Source organism: Mesoplodon mirus (assembly GCF_964341445.2).
Source record: "Mesoplodon mirus genome assembly, chromosome: 16".
Classification (NCBI taxonomy): domain Eukaryota; kingdom Metazoa; phylum Chordata; class Mammalia; order Artiodactyla; family Ziphiidae; genus Mesoplodon; species Mesoplodon mirus.
This window is the reverse complement of record NC_138992.1, coordinates 35255193-35271324: the sequence shown is the minus strand read 5'-3', so window position 1 is coordinate 35271324 and position 16132 is coordinate 35255193. Positions and strand designations below refer to the sequence as shown.

At 39.2% G+C, this 16132-nt stretch overlaps 1 protein-coding gene across 1 annotated transcript in view; it reads right to left on the bottom strand.

Annotated features, from left to right (window-relative positions):
* Nucleotides 1-5069: 5069 nt before the first annotated feature.
* Nucleotides 5070-16132, bottom strand: part of RGS22 (regulator of G protein signaling 22) — a 161174-nt gene continuing 150111 nt past the window's right edge. Inside the window, exons 25-27 of the mRNA XM_082600786.1 lie at nt 6522-6615; nt 6324-6404; nt 5070-5188 (exon numbers count right to left, since the gene is read on the bottom strand). Coding sequence (XP_082456912.1) covers nt 5178-5188; nt 6324-6404; nt 6522-6615 — 186 coding nt within the window. The 3' untranslated portion in view covers nt 5070-5177. The remainder of the gene's footprint in view (nt 5189-6323; nt 6405-6521; nt 6616-16132) is intronic.

Below are 16132 nucleotides of genomic sequence, written 5' to 3'. Positions count from 1 at the left end.
CATGCCAGTCCCTTCTGGCTTGTAGAGTTTCTGCTGAGAAATCAGCTGTTAACCTTATGGGAGTTCCCTTGTATGTTGTCATTTTTCCCTTGCTGCTTTCAATACTTTTTCTTTGTGTTTAATTGTTGTCAATTTGATTACTATGTGTATCGGTGTGTTTCTCCTTGCGTTTATCCTGTATGGGACTCTCTGCGCTTCCTGGACTTGGGTGGCTATTTTCTTTCCCATGTTAGGGAAGCTTTCAATTATAATCTCTTCAAATATTTTCTCTGGTCATTTCTCTCTCTCTTCCCCTTCTGGGACCCTTATAATGTGAATGTTGTTGCCTTTAATGTTGTCCCAGATGTCTCTTAGGCTGTCTTCATTTCTTTTCATTCTTTTTTCTTTATTCTGTTCCACAGCAGTGAATTCCACCATTCTGTCTTTAAGGTCACTTATCCATTCTTCTGCCTCAGTTATTCTGCCATTGATTCCTTCTAGTTTAGTTTTCATTTCAGTTATTGTATTGTTCATCTCTGTTTGTTTGTTCTTTAAGTCTTCTAGGTCTTTGTTAAACATTTCTTGTATCTTCTCCATGTTTGCCTCCATTGATTTTCTGAGGTTCTGGATCATCTTCACTATCATTATTCTGAATTCTTTTTCTCGAAGGTTGCCTATCTCCACTTCCTTTAGTTTTTTGTGTGAGGTTTTTTCTTGTTCCTTCATCTGGTACATAGCCCACTGCCTTTTCATCTTGTCTATCTTTTTGTGAATGTGGTTTTTGTTCCACAGGCTGCAGGAATGTTGTTCTTCTTGCTTCTGCTTTCTGCCCTCTGGTGGATGAGGCTATCTAAGGGGCTTGTGCAATTTTCCTGATGGGAGGGACTGGTGGTGGGTAGAGCTGGCTGTTGCTCTTGTGGGCAGAGCTCAGGAAAACTTTAATCCACTTGTCTGCTGATGGGTGGAACTGGGTTCCCTCCCTGTTGGTTGTTTGGCCTGAGGCCACCCAACACGAGCCTACCGGGGCTCTTTGGTGGGGCTAATGGCAGACTCTGGGAGGGCTCACACCAAGGAGCACTTCCCAGAGCTTCTGCTGCCAGTGTCCTTGTTGTCACAGTGAAGTAAAGCCACCCCCGCCTCTGCAGGAGGCCCTCCAACACTAGCCGGTAGGTCTAGTTCAGTCTCCTATGGGGTCACTGTTCCTTCCCCTGCGTCCCAGTGTGCACACTACTTTGTGTGTGCCCTACAAGAGTGGAATCTCTGTTTCTCCCAGTTCTGTTGAAGTCCTACAATCAGATCCCGCTAGCCTTCAATGTCTAGGAATTTCTCCTCCCTTTGCCAGACCCCCAGGTTCAGAAGCCTGACATGGGGCTCAGAACCTACTCTTCAGTGGGTGGACTTCTGTGGTATAAGTGTTCTCCAGTTTGTAAGTCACCCACCCAGCAGTTATGGGATTTGATTTTACTGTGATTGCATCCCTCCTACTATCTCATTGTGGCTTCTCCTTTGTCTTTGCATGTGGGGTATCTTTTTTGGTGAGTTCCAGTGTCTTCTTGTTGATGATTGTTCAGCAGTTAGTTGTGATTCTGGTGTTCTCAAAAGAGGGAGTGAGCATGTCCTTCTAGTCCGCCATCTTGCACCAATCTCCTCAGTAGGAAAACTTTAAATGGTAGTTGATGAATTTCTCAAGTCTCAGTGTAGAATAGCTTGAGAGTTAGAAATCCAAGGGGGCCCTTAGCTTCCATACCCTCCTCCCTGCCCCACCACCACATTCTTGAATTTTACTTCCAGGAGCTCCACCAGGTTCTCATTGTAAAGATCAGAGAAAAATCCCCTCCTGCTTCTGGTATGGGGAAGGATAGAGGAACCATATTGGAGTACACCCAGAGTTCTCTGGTCTTCCTAACAAGGCCTGCCCTCAGGGGAAACTATTCTGCCACAGCCTAACAGACTGTGGTTTTTCCATAGCTTAACTGACATGGGAGAAGGGAAATACCCAACTCAGGCTCACTAATGGACTGAGATCTACTCAGGGGACTATAAAACACTTTTTTTCTCACATTCTAATACCACGTTAATAGTGCTCCTGTATAATAACAGGGATTACAGATAAAAGAACTGCAAGCCTCAGACCCTATGAAGGAATCTCTAGGAAAACCCAAAACAACAGAGGAGGTAAAAAATAAGGACATACAGGAAATTTCAGCCACTAACACCACAGCTATAACAAACATTAAATACAGCCTAACTCTTAGCCAGATAAACATAAAACCTCACACACTAAGTGCCCATATGCCTCAGTTCCTTTTACCTGATGTTACTTTCAATAAAATGCTATAAAGCATGCTAAAAGGCAAAAAAACACAGTCTGAAGAGACAAAAAGCAAGCATCAGAATCAGACTCAGATATGGCAGAGATTTTGGAATTATTAGACCAGAAATTTATAATGACTATGATTAATATGCTAACAGATCTATGGGCTTCCCTGGTGGCACAGTGGTTGAGAGTCTGTCTGCCAATGCAGTGGACACGGGTTCGTGCCCTGGTCCACGAAGATCCCACATGCCACAGAGCAGCTGGGCCCGTGAGCCATGGCCGCTGAGTCTGCGCATCCAGAGCCTGTGCTCCACAACAGCAGAGGTCACAACAGTGAGAGGCCCGCATACAGAAAAAAAAAAAAATGCTAACAGATCTAATAAAAACGTGTACAATACGTAAGAATGTCTGAATAATGTAAGCAGAGAGATGGAAATTCAAACAGAGAATCAAAAGGAAATGCTAGTAATTGAAAATACTGAAACAGAAATGAAGAATGCCTTGGATGGGTTCATCACTAGACTAGATACAGCTGTGGGAAGAATCAGTGAGCTTGAAAAGAGGTCAGTAGAAAATTCTAAAACTGAAATGCAAAGAGGAAAAAAGCAATGAAAAAGACAGAAGAGAATATCCAAGGACTATGGGACAATTACAAAAGGTGCAACATATATGTAATACAAATAGCAGAAGAAAAAAAAGAAAGGAACAGAGGAAATATTTGAAGTAATAATGACAGAATTTTCCAAAATTAATGACAGACATGAAACTACTGATCCAGAAAGCTCAGAGATCACAAGCAGGATATATACCAAAAAATCTACCCCTAGACATATCGTATTTGAATTGTGGAAAATCAAAGATGAAGAGAAAATCTTGAAAGAAGCCGGGGAACAAGAAAAGAATTGCATTTGCCTTCTCTTCAGAAACAATGCAAGCAAGAAGAGAGTGAAGTATTTGAAGGGTTGAAAGAAAAAACCCCACTAACCTAGAATTCTTTATCTGGTGAAATTATCCTTCAAAAGTTAAGGAGAAATAAAGATGTTCTAAGGCAAACAACAGACCTTCCTTGAAAGAAATTTTCAAAGAAGTTCTTCAGAGAGAAGGAAAATGGTATGTCAGAAACTCAGATATACACAAAGAAGGAAAGACCATTAGAGAAGGAATAAATGAAGGTAAAATAATACCTTTTATTTTTCTTATTCTTTCTTGACCTAGGAGAAAACAGTTTGCTTAAAATAATAACAGCAATAATGCATTCAGTGACTATAGCTTATGGATAAGTGAATTCATTGACAGCAATATGATAAGCAACAGGAGGGAGAAATTGGAAAATTCTGTTAAAAGGTACTTGCATTACCCATGAAGCAGCAGAGTATTATTTGAAAGTGGATTTTTATCAGCTGTAAATGTATATTGCAAACTCTAGGGCAACCAACAAGAAAATTTTAAAAAGAAGTATAATTGATACACTAAGAGAGAAAATGGAATCACATAAAATGCTCAGTTAAAATCAAAAGAAGGCAGAAAAGGAATGGAATTAAAAAAAAAAACAAGGGCAATGAATGGAAAAGAGATACAAACTTCTTGGCCAATATGGGGTATAGAGGAGTATGGGAACAGAGGCAACTACAGGGTTCCAATGCTTTAAAAAAAGTGTCCACAAAAGCACTGCTTTAGAAGAAAAATGATCTTTGAAGTGTGTCTCCTGATGCTTCCCCCCTTTACAATGTCTAACTCTTTAGAGAATTAGGAATGGTAGTTCCTATTTTGAATATACTTTCTGGGATCATAATAAGGTGAAAGTCTAAGGCTTCCAACCTGCTAAGCCAGGTCACAGTCCTTGGAGCTTCTGAGTCCTGAGGCCAAGAGATGGTGAAGGTTCATCCTCCCAGATCATTTATTTCAGATTCTCCTTTCCCTCCAGGAAAGAGGATAGGAGGATGTATGTCTGGGTTCTCTCTGCGATAATTGTAACTCCAGTTAATAAGAGGACTTTTACCTTTTAAAGGTCTTCTCTTGCTACCCTAACAGTTTATCTCAAAGAGTGGTCTGAGGAATGCCCATATCACACACACAAGTAGGATGTCCATTAAAGAGGGAGATTCCTGGGTTTTGCTCAAGAACTACTGAATCAGACTCTCAGAGAGTGAGCCCAGGAATCTGCATTGCTAGCAAATGTTACAGTGAGTCTTATGCACACTAAAGTCTGGTTCTCACTGCTTTAATACACGGTTTCTTTAGAGTGGGATAGGGATAGGTATAAGGTGGGGAAGGCTCTTCCCTCTATGTTTTGGGTCAATTTATTGCTAGGAATACTAGTCCCCTAACCACTTGCTGAATATATCTGCTAACCAAATACAGCTAATCCTTGAACAACACAGAGGGTAGGGGTACTGAACCCTTCACAAAGTTGAAAATCTGTGTATAACTTATAGTAAGCCCCTGTATCCATGGTTCCTCTGTATGTGCAGTTCTGCATCTGTGGATTCAACCAACCACAGATCTTGTAGTAATGTAATGTTTACTATTGAAAAATATCTGCATATAAGTGGACCGGTGCAGTTCAAACCTGTGTCATGCAAGGGTCAACCATAAAGTGAGTGCTCAAGGAATATTTGTTGCAAGACTACTTGAGGAGCAAAACATAGTTCCTTAACGTGGACGATAAGCAAAACATTTTGATTCTTCTAACCTAGATAGAAGTCATTTTATCCTAAATAAGTTAAAAAAAATTTTAATAGTCTTGTATGTCGTGTGTACAGAAGAGACGTTGTTTTCAAACTGTGGAAGTAAAACAAGCTAAACTTTATTTAGATGATAGGCCTGCTCTAAAGCAGACCGTCAAAAACTCACTTGAGCTTCCATGTTAGTTAAATTTGGTTTAAAGAATTCCTGCAAAAAAAAAGAAGAAGAAGAAGAAGAAATGATTGAAACATAAGCTGCTAGAGAAAATTTAAATCCCAACTAACAAAAACAGAAACGTACACAGAGTTGTAAGAAGGATCAAAAAAGTTAACAAATGTGTCAGCACACCCTAAATGTTGGAAGGACTGTGAGGTTGGTCTAAGGGGTGGGGAAACTGACAGAGGGCACAGTGGGTAGGATAAATCAGAAGAGAAAAATGATGAGCAGGCTAAGAGCATAAAGGCCTGCTCATCAAACTCTCCCAAGAACCAGAAAACTAAGAATATTCAGAAACAAAAATCTAAGCTACAACATGGAAGATAAGAGAAAGGGGGCTTTTACTGGGTTCTCTAAGTATTAGGTCAATGGGTTACACATACATTACATTATACTAGTATACTACTTTGTAAGGGCATTGTTAAACTCTAACGCTAGTATCAAAACTGTATAATCACATCAGTATCTATATGAGAGAAGGACCCCGGCTTGATTTTCAGTTCTTTCTTATATTCCCATCTTGGGAAAGTGGAACTTAGAAAAATTCAGCTTGGGAAACCTTGGGAAACTAAGCCCACTCTTCCATAAATGTTCTTTGTGGAAGAGAAGACTAGATAAGGAGTAGATAGAAGCAATAAATTATCATTCCCCAGGGGCCTTACTATTCAGGAGACTGTGCCATTCGGAAGGGAGGCAAGGTGCTCCTAGCCATCAATTTGTTACTGGAGAGTGTAAGTGTATGTGTGTGTGTGTTTTGTGTGTGCACTGTGCAGGTGTGCATGTACATTAGTGTGTGAGTCAGAGGGACATGGATGGGACTGATCAATTCAGTCTATGACTTATCTTGTACCTATCAGCAGCAGAGTATACACTTCCATGAGTGCTGTCACTCTGGAAATAGGATGTAGTGTCGGGTATATGTCATAGTCTTTCCTCATCAGCAGAGGAGAAAAAAACAGAGACAGACGGAACACACACACTCTGAAATTCTCCTAACTTGGAGTCAGAGCAGTTGGGAAGGAATCAGTCCTCATCCCTTCCTACCCTCTCCAGATGGCCAAGTGAGAGGTAGAGTTCTAAAAATAAGGAAGAAAGAACTGAAGATAGACTATCACATGAAACTCACTCTGGATGTTGTGGGAAGATATGGTCTTTTTCAAAGACATAGCGGAAGCAGTAGACTTGAAATTTGTAAAAGATGGTGTGGCTGCATAAAAATAAGAGAAATAAGGGAAACAGTGAAGTAATAATTAACAAAGTCCGCTAATATTAATCTGTAATAGAAGATAACAAAGCAACCCTGTAAGCAAAGAGCAAAAATTACCTGCAAACAACTTTCTTTCTACTTCTTCTTGAATTTTAAGAAGAATCCTTTCCTGTTCTAAGGCTTCTATGTACTTTGAGTAGCACCAGGTTGGCTAAAAAAACAATTTTCAAAATTAATTTTGGAAATATTTGCCCCAGGAAATAAACTGAATATAAGATAATATCAGCTCCCTCATTTAAACCATTTACTCTAGAAGAACACATATAAAGAAACGTGCACATTTCAAAAATTTATATGAATTTTCATAAACAGAACTTACTGATTTAAACTTTTAACTGGGTAACAAAAATTATTATGGATCTACATTTATGTAGATATATTTATGATGAAGTAAAGGGATTTTTCTATAGCCTTGACCTAAATTTTTAATAATTTAATTTTTCTTCTAGTTTTATTGAGATGTAATTGACATATAGCACTGTTTAAGTTAAAGGTGTACAACAATAATGATTTGACTTACATCATGAAATGATCACAAGAGGTTTGGAAAACACCCATCATCTCATATAGATATAACATTAAAGAAATAGAAAAAAGAATTTTTTCCTTATGATGAGAAGTCTTAGGATTTACTCTCTTAACAGCTTTCATTTGTAACATACAGCAGTGTTCATTATTTTTATCATGTTGTACATTACCTACTTAGTACTTATTTATCTTATAAGTGAAAATTAGTACTTTAGATTACGTTCATCTAACGCACCCTCCCTCCACCCTCCACCTCTGGTAGCCACAAATCTGATCTCTTTATCTATGAGTTTGTTTGTTTTGGAAGTATAATTGACCTACAACACCATGCTGGTTCCTGGTGCACAACACAGTGATTCAATATTTCTATACATTAAAAATGATCACCATGATAAGTCTAGTTGTCATCTGTCACAATAAAGATATTACATAATTATTGACTATATTCCCACACTATATATTTCATACCTGTGACATTTATTTTGTAACTGAAAGTTTCTACCTCTCACTACCACTTACCTATTTCTCTCCTCCTACCAATACCCTCCCCTCTGGCACCCGTTTGTTCTCTGTGTCTAAGACTCTGTTTCTGTTTGGTTCCGTTTTGTTCATTGGTCTATCTCTGACTTATTTCACTTAGCATAATACCCCATAGGTCCATCATGTTATCACAAATGGCATGATTTCATTGCTTTTTATGACTGAGTAATATTCCGGTGTGTGTGTGTGTGTGTGTGTGTGTGTGTGTGTGTGTGCCACTTCTTCTTTATCTATTCATATATTGATTGGCACTTAGGTTGCTCCCATATCTTGGCTACTGTAAATAATCTTGCAATGAACATAGGGGTGAATGTATCTTTTAGAATCCATGTTTTTGTTTTCTTCACAAATACTCAGTAGTGGAACTGCTGGATCTTATGGTAGTTCTAGTTTTAAGTTTTTGAGGACTCTCCATACTGTTTTTCAGAGTGGTTACACCAATTTACATTCCCACCAACAGTGTACAAGTGTTACATTTTCTGCACATCCTTGCCAAACTTGTTATTTGTTGTTTCTTGTTTTATTTTTATTTACTTTTTTTAACATCTTTATTGGAGTACAATTGCTTTACAATGCTGTTAGTTTCTGCTGTATAACAAAGTGAATCAGCTAGATGTATACATATATCCCCATATCTCCTCCCACTTGCATCTCCCTCCAACCCTCCCTATCCCACCCCTCTAGGGGGACACAAAGCACCTAGCTGATATCCATGTGCTATGCAGCTGTTTCCCACTAGCTAACTATTTTACATTTGGTAGTGTATATATGTCCATGCCACTCTCTCACTTCGTGCCAGATTACTCTTCCCCCTCCCCATGTCCTCAAGTCCATTCTTCTCTATTTCTGCTTCTTTTTTCCTGTCCTGACCCTATGTTCTCCAGAACCATTTGTTTTCTTTTCATTTTTTTTTTTAGAATCCATATATATGTGTTAACATATGGTATTTGCATTTCTCTATCTGAATTACTTCCCTCTGTACGACAGTCTCTGGGTCCATCCAACTCACTGCAAATAACACAATTTCATTTCTTTTTATGGCTGAGTAATATACCATTGTATATATGTGCCACATCTTCTTTATCCATTCATCTCTTGATGGACACTTAGGTTGCTTCCATGTCCTGGCTATTGTAAATAGTCCTGCAATGAACATTGTGGTACATGACTCTTTTTGAATTATGGTTTTCTCAGGGTATATGCCCAGTAGTGGGATTGCTGGGTCGTATGGTAGCTCTATTTTTAGTTTTTTAAAGAACCTCCATACTGTTCTCCATAGTGGCTGTATCAATTTACATTCCCACCAACAGTGCAAGAGGGTTCCCTTTTCTCCACACCCTCTCCAGCATTTATTGTTTGTAGATTTTTTGATAATGCCCATTCTCACTGAAGGGAGGTGATATCTTATTGTAGTTCTGATTTGCATTTCTCTAATGATTAGTGATGTTGAGCATCCTGTCATGTGTTTGTTAGCAATCTGTATATCTTCTTTGGAGAAATGTCGATTTAGGTCTTCTGCCCATTTTTGCATTGGGTTCTTTGTTTTATTGATATTGAGCTGCATGAGCTGCTTGTATATTTTGGAGATTAATCCTTTGTCAGTTGCTTGGTTTGCAAATGTTTTATCCCACTCTGAGGGTTGTCTTTTCGTCTTGTTTATAGTTTCCTTTGCTGTGCAAAAGCTTTTAAGTTTCATTAGGTCCCATTTGTTTATTTTTGTTTTTATTTCCATTTCTCTAGGAGGTGGGTCAAAAAGGATCTTGCTGTATTTATGTCATAGAGTGTTCTGCCTAGGTTTTCCTCTAAGAGTTTGATAGTGTCTGGCCTTACATTTAGGTCTTTCATCCATTTTGAGTTTTTGTGTATGGTGTTAGGGAGTGTTCTAATTTCATTCTTTTACATGTAGCTGTCCAGTTTTCCCAGCACCACTTATTGAAGAGGCTGTCTTTTCTCCATTGTATATTCTTGCCCCATTTATCAAAGACAAGGTGACCATATGTGTGTGGGTTTATCTCTGGGCTTTCTATCCTGTTCCATCAATCTATATTTCTGTTTTTGTGCCAGTACCGAACTGTCCTGATGACTGTATCTTTAGAGTATACTCTGAAGTCAGGGAGCCTGACTCCTCCAGCTCCGTTTTCTTTCTCAAGATTGCTTTGGCTATTCCAGGACTTTTGTGTTTCCATACAAATTGTGAAATTTTTTGTTCTAGTTCTGTGAAAAATGCCATTGGTAGTTTGATAAGGATTGCATTGAATCTGTAGATTGTTTGGGTAGTATACTCATTTTCACAATGTTGATTCTTCCAATCCAAGAACATGGTATATTTCTCCATCTGTTTCTATCATCTTTAATTTCTTTCAACAGTGTCTTATAGTTTTCTGCATAAAGGTCTTTGTTTCCTTAGGTAGGTTCATTCCTAGGTATTTTATTCTTTTTGTTGTAGTGGTACATGGGAGTGTTTTCTTTTTCTTTTTTTTTTTTTTTTTTGCAGTACGCGGGCCTCTCACTGTTGTGGCCTCTCCCTCTGCAGAGCACAGGCTCTGGATGCGCAGGCTCAGCGGCCATGGCTTACGGGCCCAGCCGCTCCACGGCATGTAGGATCTTCCCAGACCGGGGCATGAACCCATGTCCCCTGCATCGGCAGGCGGACTCTCAACCACTGTGCCACCAGGGAAGCCCCGGGAGTGTTTTCTTAATTTCTCTTTCAGATTTTTCATCATTAGTGTATAGAATGCAAGAGATTTCTGTGCATTAATTTTGTATCCTGCTACTTTACCAAATTCATTAATTAGCTCTAGTAGTTTTCTGGTGGCATCTTTAGGATTCTCTAGGTACAGTATCATGTCATCTGCAAACAGTGTCAGTTTTACTTCTTCTTTTCCAATTTGTAGTCTTTTTATTTCTTTTTCTTCTCTGATTGCTGTGGCTAAGACTTCCAAAACTATGTTGAATAATAGTGGTGAGAGTGGGCAGTTTTGTCTTGTTCCTGATCTTAGTGGAAATAGTTTCAATTTTTCGCCATTGAGAACAATGCTGGCTGTAGGTTTGTCATATATGGCCTTTATTATGTTGAGGTAAGTTCCCTCTATGCCTACTTTCTGGATGTTTTTTTTTTTTTTTAATCATAAATGTGTGTTGTATTTTCTCTAAAGCTTTTTCTGCATCTATTGAGATGATCATATTCTTTTCATCCTTCAGTTTGGTAATATGGAGCACCACATTGATTGATTTGTATATATTGATGAATCCTTGCATTTCTGGGATAAACCCCGCTCGATCATGGTGCATGATCCCTTTAATGTGCTGCTGGATTCTCTTTGTTAGTATTTTGTTGAGGATTTTTGCATCTATGTTCATCAGTGATATTGGCCTGTAGTTTTCTTTTTTTGTGACATTTTTGTCTGATTTTGGTATCAGGGTGATGGGGGCCTAATAGAATGCGTTTCAGAGTGTTCCTCCATCTGTTATATTTTGGAAGAATTTGAGAAGGATAGGTGTTAGCTCTTCTCTAAATGTGTGATAGAATTCGCCTGTGAAGCAATCTGGTCCTGGGTTTTTGTTTGTTGGAAGATTTTAAATCACAGTTTCAATTTCAGTACTTGTGATTGGTCTGTTTATATTTTCTATTTCTTCCTGCTTCAGTCTCAGAAGGTTGTGCTTTTCTAAGAATTTGTCCATTTCTTCCAGGTTGTCCATTTTATTGGCATATAGTTGCTTGTAGTAATCTCTCATGAGCCTTTGTATTTCTGCAGTGTCAGTTGTTACTTCTCCTTTTTCATTTCTAATTCTATTTTTTTGAGTCTTCTCCCTTTTTTACTCGATCAGTCTGGTTAATGGTTTATCAATTTTGTTTATCTTCTCAAAGAACCAGCTTTTAGTTTTATTGGTCTTTGCTACTATTTCCTTCATTTCTTTTTCATTTATTTCTGATCTGATATTTATGATTTCTTTTGTTCTGCTAAATTTTGGGTTTTTTTTTCTTCTTTCTCTAATCACTTTAGGTGTAAGGTTAGGTTGTTTATTTGAGATGTTTCTTAAGGTAGGATTGTAGTGCTATAAACTTCCCTCTTAGAACTGCTTTTGCTGCATCCCATAGGTTTTGGGTCACCGTGGTTTCATTGTCATTTGTTTCTAGGTATTTTTTGATTTCCTCTTTGATTTCTTCAGTGATCTCTTGGTTATTTAGTAGTGTATTGATTAGCCTCCATGTGTTGTTTTTTTTTTTTTACAGATTTTTTCCTGTAATTGATATCTAGTCTCATAGCTTTGTTTTCGGAAAAGATACTTGACATGAATTCAATTTTCTTAAGTTTACCAAGGCTTGATTTGTGACCCACGATATGATCTATCCTGGAGAATGTCCCATGAGCACTTGGGAAAAACAGTATATTCTGTTGTTTTTGGATGGAATGTCCTATGAATATCAATTAAGCCCCTCTTTTTTAATGTATCATTTAAAGTTTGTGTTTCCTTATTTTCATTTTGGATGATCTGTCCATTGGTGAAAGTGGGGAGTTAAAGTCCCTTACTATGATTGTGTTACTGTCGATTTCCCCTTTTATGGCTGTTAGCATTTGTCTTATGTATTGAGTTGCTCCTATGTTGGGTGCATAAATATTATAATTGTTATATCTTCTTCTTGGATTGATCCCTTGATCATTATGCAGTGTCCTTCTTTTCTCTTATGATAGACTTTATTTTAAAGTCGATTTTGTCTGATATGAGTATTGATACTCTGCTTTATTTTGATTTGCATTTGCATGGAAGATATTTTTCCATCCCTTCACTTTCAGTCTGTATGTGTCCCTAAGTCTAAGGTGGGTCTCTTGTAGACAGCATATATACGGGTCTTGTTTCTGTATCCATTCAGGCAGTCTATGTCTTTTGGTTGGAGCATTTAATCCATTTACATTTAAGGTAGTTATCGATATGTATGTTCCTATCACCATTTTGTAAATTGTTTTGGGTTTGTTATCATAGGTCTTTTCCTTTTCTTGTGCTTCCTGCCTAGAGAAGTTCCTTTAGCATTTGTTGTAAAGCTTGTTTGGTGGTGTTGAATTCTCTTAGCTTTTCCTTGTCGGTAAAGGTTTTGATTTTCCATCAAATCTGAATGAGATTCTTCGTGGGTAGAGTAACCTTGGCTGTAGGTTTTTCCCCTTCATCACTTTAAATATGTCCTGCCACTCCCTTCTGGCTTGCAGAGTTTCTGCTGAAAGATCAGCTGTTAACATTATGGGGATTCCCTTGTATGCTATTTTTTGCTTTTCCCTTGCTCCTTTTAATATTTTTTCTTTGTATATAATTTTTGATAGTTTAATTAATATGTGTTTTGGCTTGTTTCTCCTTGGATTTATTCTGTATGGGATTCTCTGTGCTTCCTGGAGTTGACTATTTCCTACTCCATACTGGAGATGTTTTCATTTATAATCTCTTTGAATATTTTCTCAGTCCCTTTTTTTCTTCTTCTGGGACTCCTATAATTAGAATGTTGGTGCCTTTAATGTTGTCCCAGAGGTCTCTGAGACTGCCCTCAATTTTTTTCATTCTTTTTTCTTTATTCTGGTCTGGGATAGTTATTCACAATATTTTATCTACCAGGTCATTTATTCATTCTTCTGTCTCAGTTATTCTGCTATTGATTCCTTCTAGAGAATTTTAAATTTCATTTATTGTGCTGTTCATCATTGTTTGTTTGCTCTTTAGTTCTTCTAGGTCCTTGTTAAACGTTTCTTTTATTTTCTCCACTCTATTTCCAAGATTTTGGACCATCTTTACTATCATTACTCTGAATTCTTTTTCAAGTAGGTGGCCTATATCCTCTTCATTTGTTTGGTCTGGTTGGGGTTTTACCCTGCTCCTTTGTCTACTGTGTACTTCTCTGTCTTTTCATTTTGCTTAACTTACTGTGTTTGGTGTCTCCTTTTTGCAGGCTGCAGGTTCCTAGTTCCCATTGATTTCGGTGTCTGCCCACAGTGGGTAAGGTCGGTTCAGTGGGCTCTGTAGGCTTCCTGGTGGAGGGGACTGGTGCCTGTGTTCTGGTGCATGAGACTGGATCTTGTCTTTCTTGTGGGCAGGACCACGTCCGGTGGTGTGTTTTGGGGTTTCTGTGAACTTATTATGATTTTAGGCAGCCTCTCTGCTAATGGGTGGGTTTGCGTTCCTGTCTTGCTAGTTGTTTGGCATAGGGTGTCCAGCACTATAGCTTGCTAGTTGTTGAGTGGAGCTGGGTCTTAGCGTTGAGATGGAGATCTCTGGAAAGCTTTTGCCATTTGATATTATGTTGGGCCAGAGATCTCTGGTGGACCAATGTTCTGAACTTGGCTCTCCCACTTCAGAGGCTCAGGCCTGACACCCGGCCGGAGCACCAAGATCCTGTCAGCCACTTGGCTCAGAAGTAAAGGTCAAAAAAAAAAAAAAGAAAGAAAGAAAGGAAAAAATATAATAAAATAAAATAATGTTAGTAAAATAAAAATTAAAAAGTAATATTAAAAATAAAAATGTAATAAAAAAAATCAGGAAGAGAACAACCAAACCAAAAAACAAATCCACCAATGATAACAAGCGCTAAAACTATACCAAAAAAAAAAAAAAAAAGGACAGACAGATCTGTAGGACAAATGGTAAAAGCAAACCTATATAGAAAAAATCACACAAAGAAACATGCACAAACATACTCACAAAAAGAGAAAAAGGAAAAAATATATATATAAAAATAAAAAAGGAAGAGAGCAACCAAATTAATAAACACATCTACCAATGATAATAAGCTCTAAATACTAAACTAAAGTAAACATAAAACCAGAAACAAATTAGATACATAAAGCAAACCCCAAGTCTACAGTTGCTCCCAAAGTCCACTGCCTCAATTTTGGGATGATTCATTGTCTATTCAGGTATTCCACAGATGCAGGGTACATCAAACTGATTGTGGAGATTTAATCCGCTGCTCCTGAAGCTGCTGGGAGAGATTTCCCTTTCTCTTCTTTGTTCGCACAGCTCCTGGGGTTCAGCTTTGGATTTGGCCTCGCCTCTGCGTGTAGGTCGCCTGAGGGCGTCTATTCCCCACCCAGACAGGACGGGGTTAAAGGAGCGGCTAATTAGGGGGCTCTGGCTCACTCAGGCCGGAGGGAGGGAGGGGTACGGAACGCAGGGCATTCCTCTGTGGTGGCAGAGGCCAGCGTGATGTTGCAACAGCCTGAGGCGTGCCGTGTGCTCTCCCAGGGAAGTTGTCCCTGGATTACAGGACCCTGGCAGTGGCGGTCTGCACAGCCTCCTGGGAGGGGTGGTATGGATAGTGACCTGTGCTTTCACACAGGCTTCTTGGGTGCTGCAGTAGCAGCCTTAGTGTTTCATGTCCATCTCTCATGTCTGTGCTGATAGCCGTGGCTCGTGCCTGTCTCTGGAACTCATTTAGGCAGTGCTCTGAATCCCCTCTCCTCGCGCACTCCAAAACAATGGTCTCTTGCCCCTGAGGCAGTTCCAGACTTTTTCCTGGACTCTCTCCTGGATAGCTGTAGTGCACTAGCCCCCTTCAGGCTCTGTTCATGCAGCCAACCCCAGTCCTCTCTCTGGGGTCTGACCTCTGAAGCCTGAGCCTCAGCTCCCAGCCCCCACCCGCCCCGGCAAGTGAGCAGACAAGCCTCTCAGGCTGGTGAGTGCTGGTCGGCACCAATCCTCTGGGCGAAAATCTCTCCGCTTTGCCCTCTGCACCCCTGCTGCTGCACTCTCCTCGTGGCTCTGAAGCTTTCCCCCACCCACCCCCTGCCTCTGCCAGTGAAGGGGCTTCCTAGTGTGTGGGAACTTTTCCTCCTTCACAGCTCCCTCCCAAAGGAGTAGATCCTGTCCCTATCCTTTTGTCTGTGTTTTTCCTTTTCTCTTTTGCCCTACCCAGGTACCTGGGAAGTTTCTTGCCTTTTGGGAAGTCTGAGGTCTTCTGCCAGCGTTCAGTAGGTGTTCTGTAGGAGTTGTTTCACACGTAGATGTATTTTTGATGTATTTGTGGGAAGGAAGGTGATCTCCACGTCTTACTCCTCTGCCATCTTGAAGGTCCCTCATTGTGATTTACATTTGCATTTTCCAATGGTTAGTGATGTTGAGCATCTTTTCATGTGCCTGTTGGCCACTCATATGTGTTCTTTGAAAAAATATCTATTCAGGACCTCTGTTCCATTTTTTACTTGGGTTGTTTGCTTTTTCAATATAGAGTTGTATGAGTTCTTTGTATAGTTTGGATATTAACCCTTTGGATATATTGTTTGCACATATCTTCTCCAGTTCAGTAGGTGACCTTTTTGTTTTGTTGATAGTTTCCCTCACTGTGGATAAGCTTTTTAGTGTGATGTAGTGCCATTTGTTTATTTTTGCTTTTGTTTCCTTTGCCTAAGGAGACATATCCAAAAATTTTACTAAGACAGGGGGTACAGCTCAGTGGTAGAGCATTTGACTGCAAAAATTTTACTAAGACAGATGTCAAAGAATGTACTGCCTATGTTTTCTTCTAGAAATTTTATGGTTTCAGGTCTTATATTTAAGCCTTTAATCCATTTTGAGATTATTTATGTATATGGTGTCAGAAAGTGGTCCAGTTTGATTCTTTT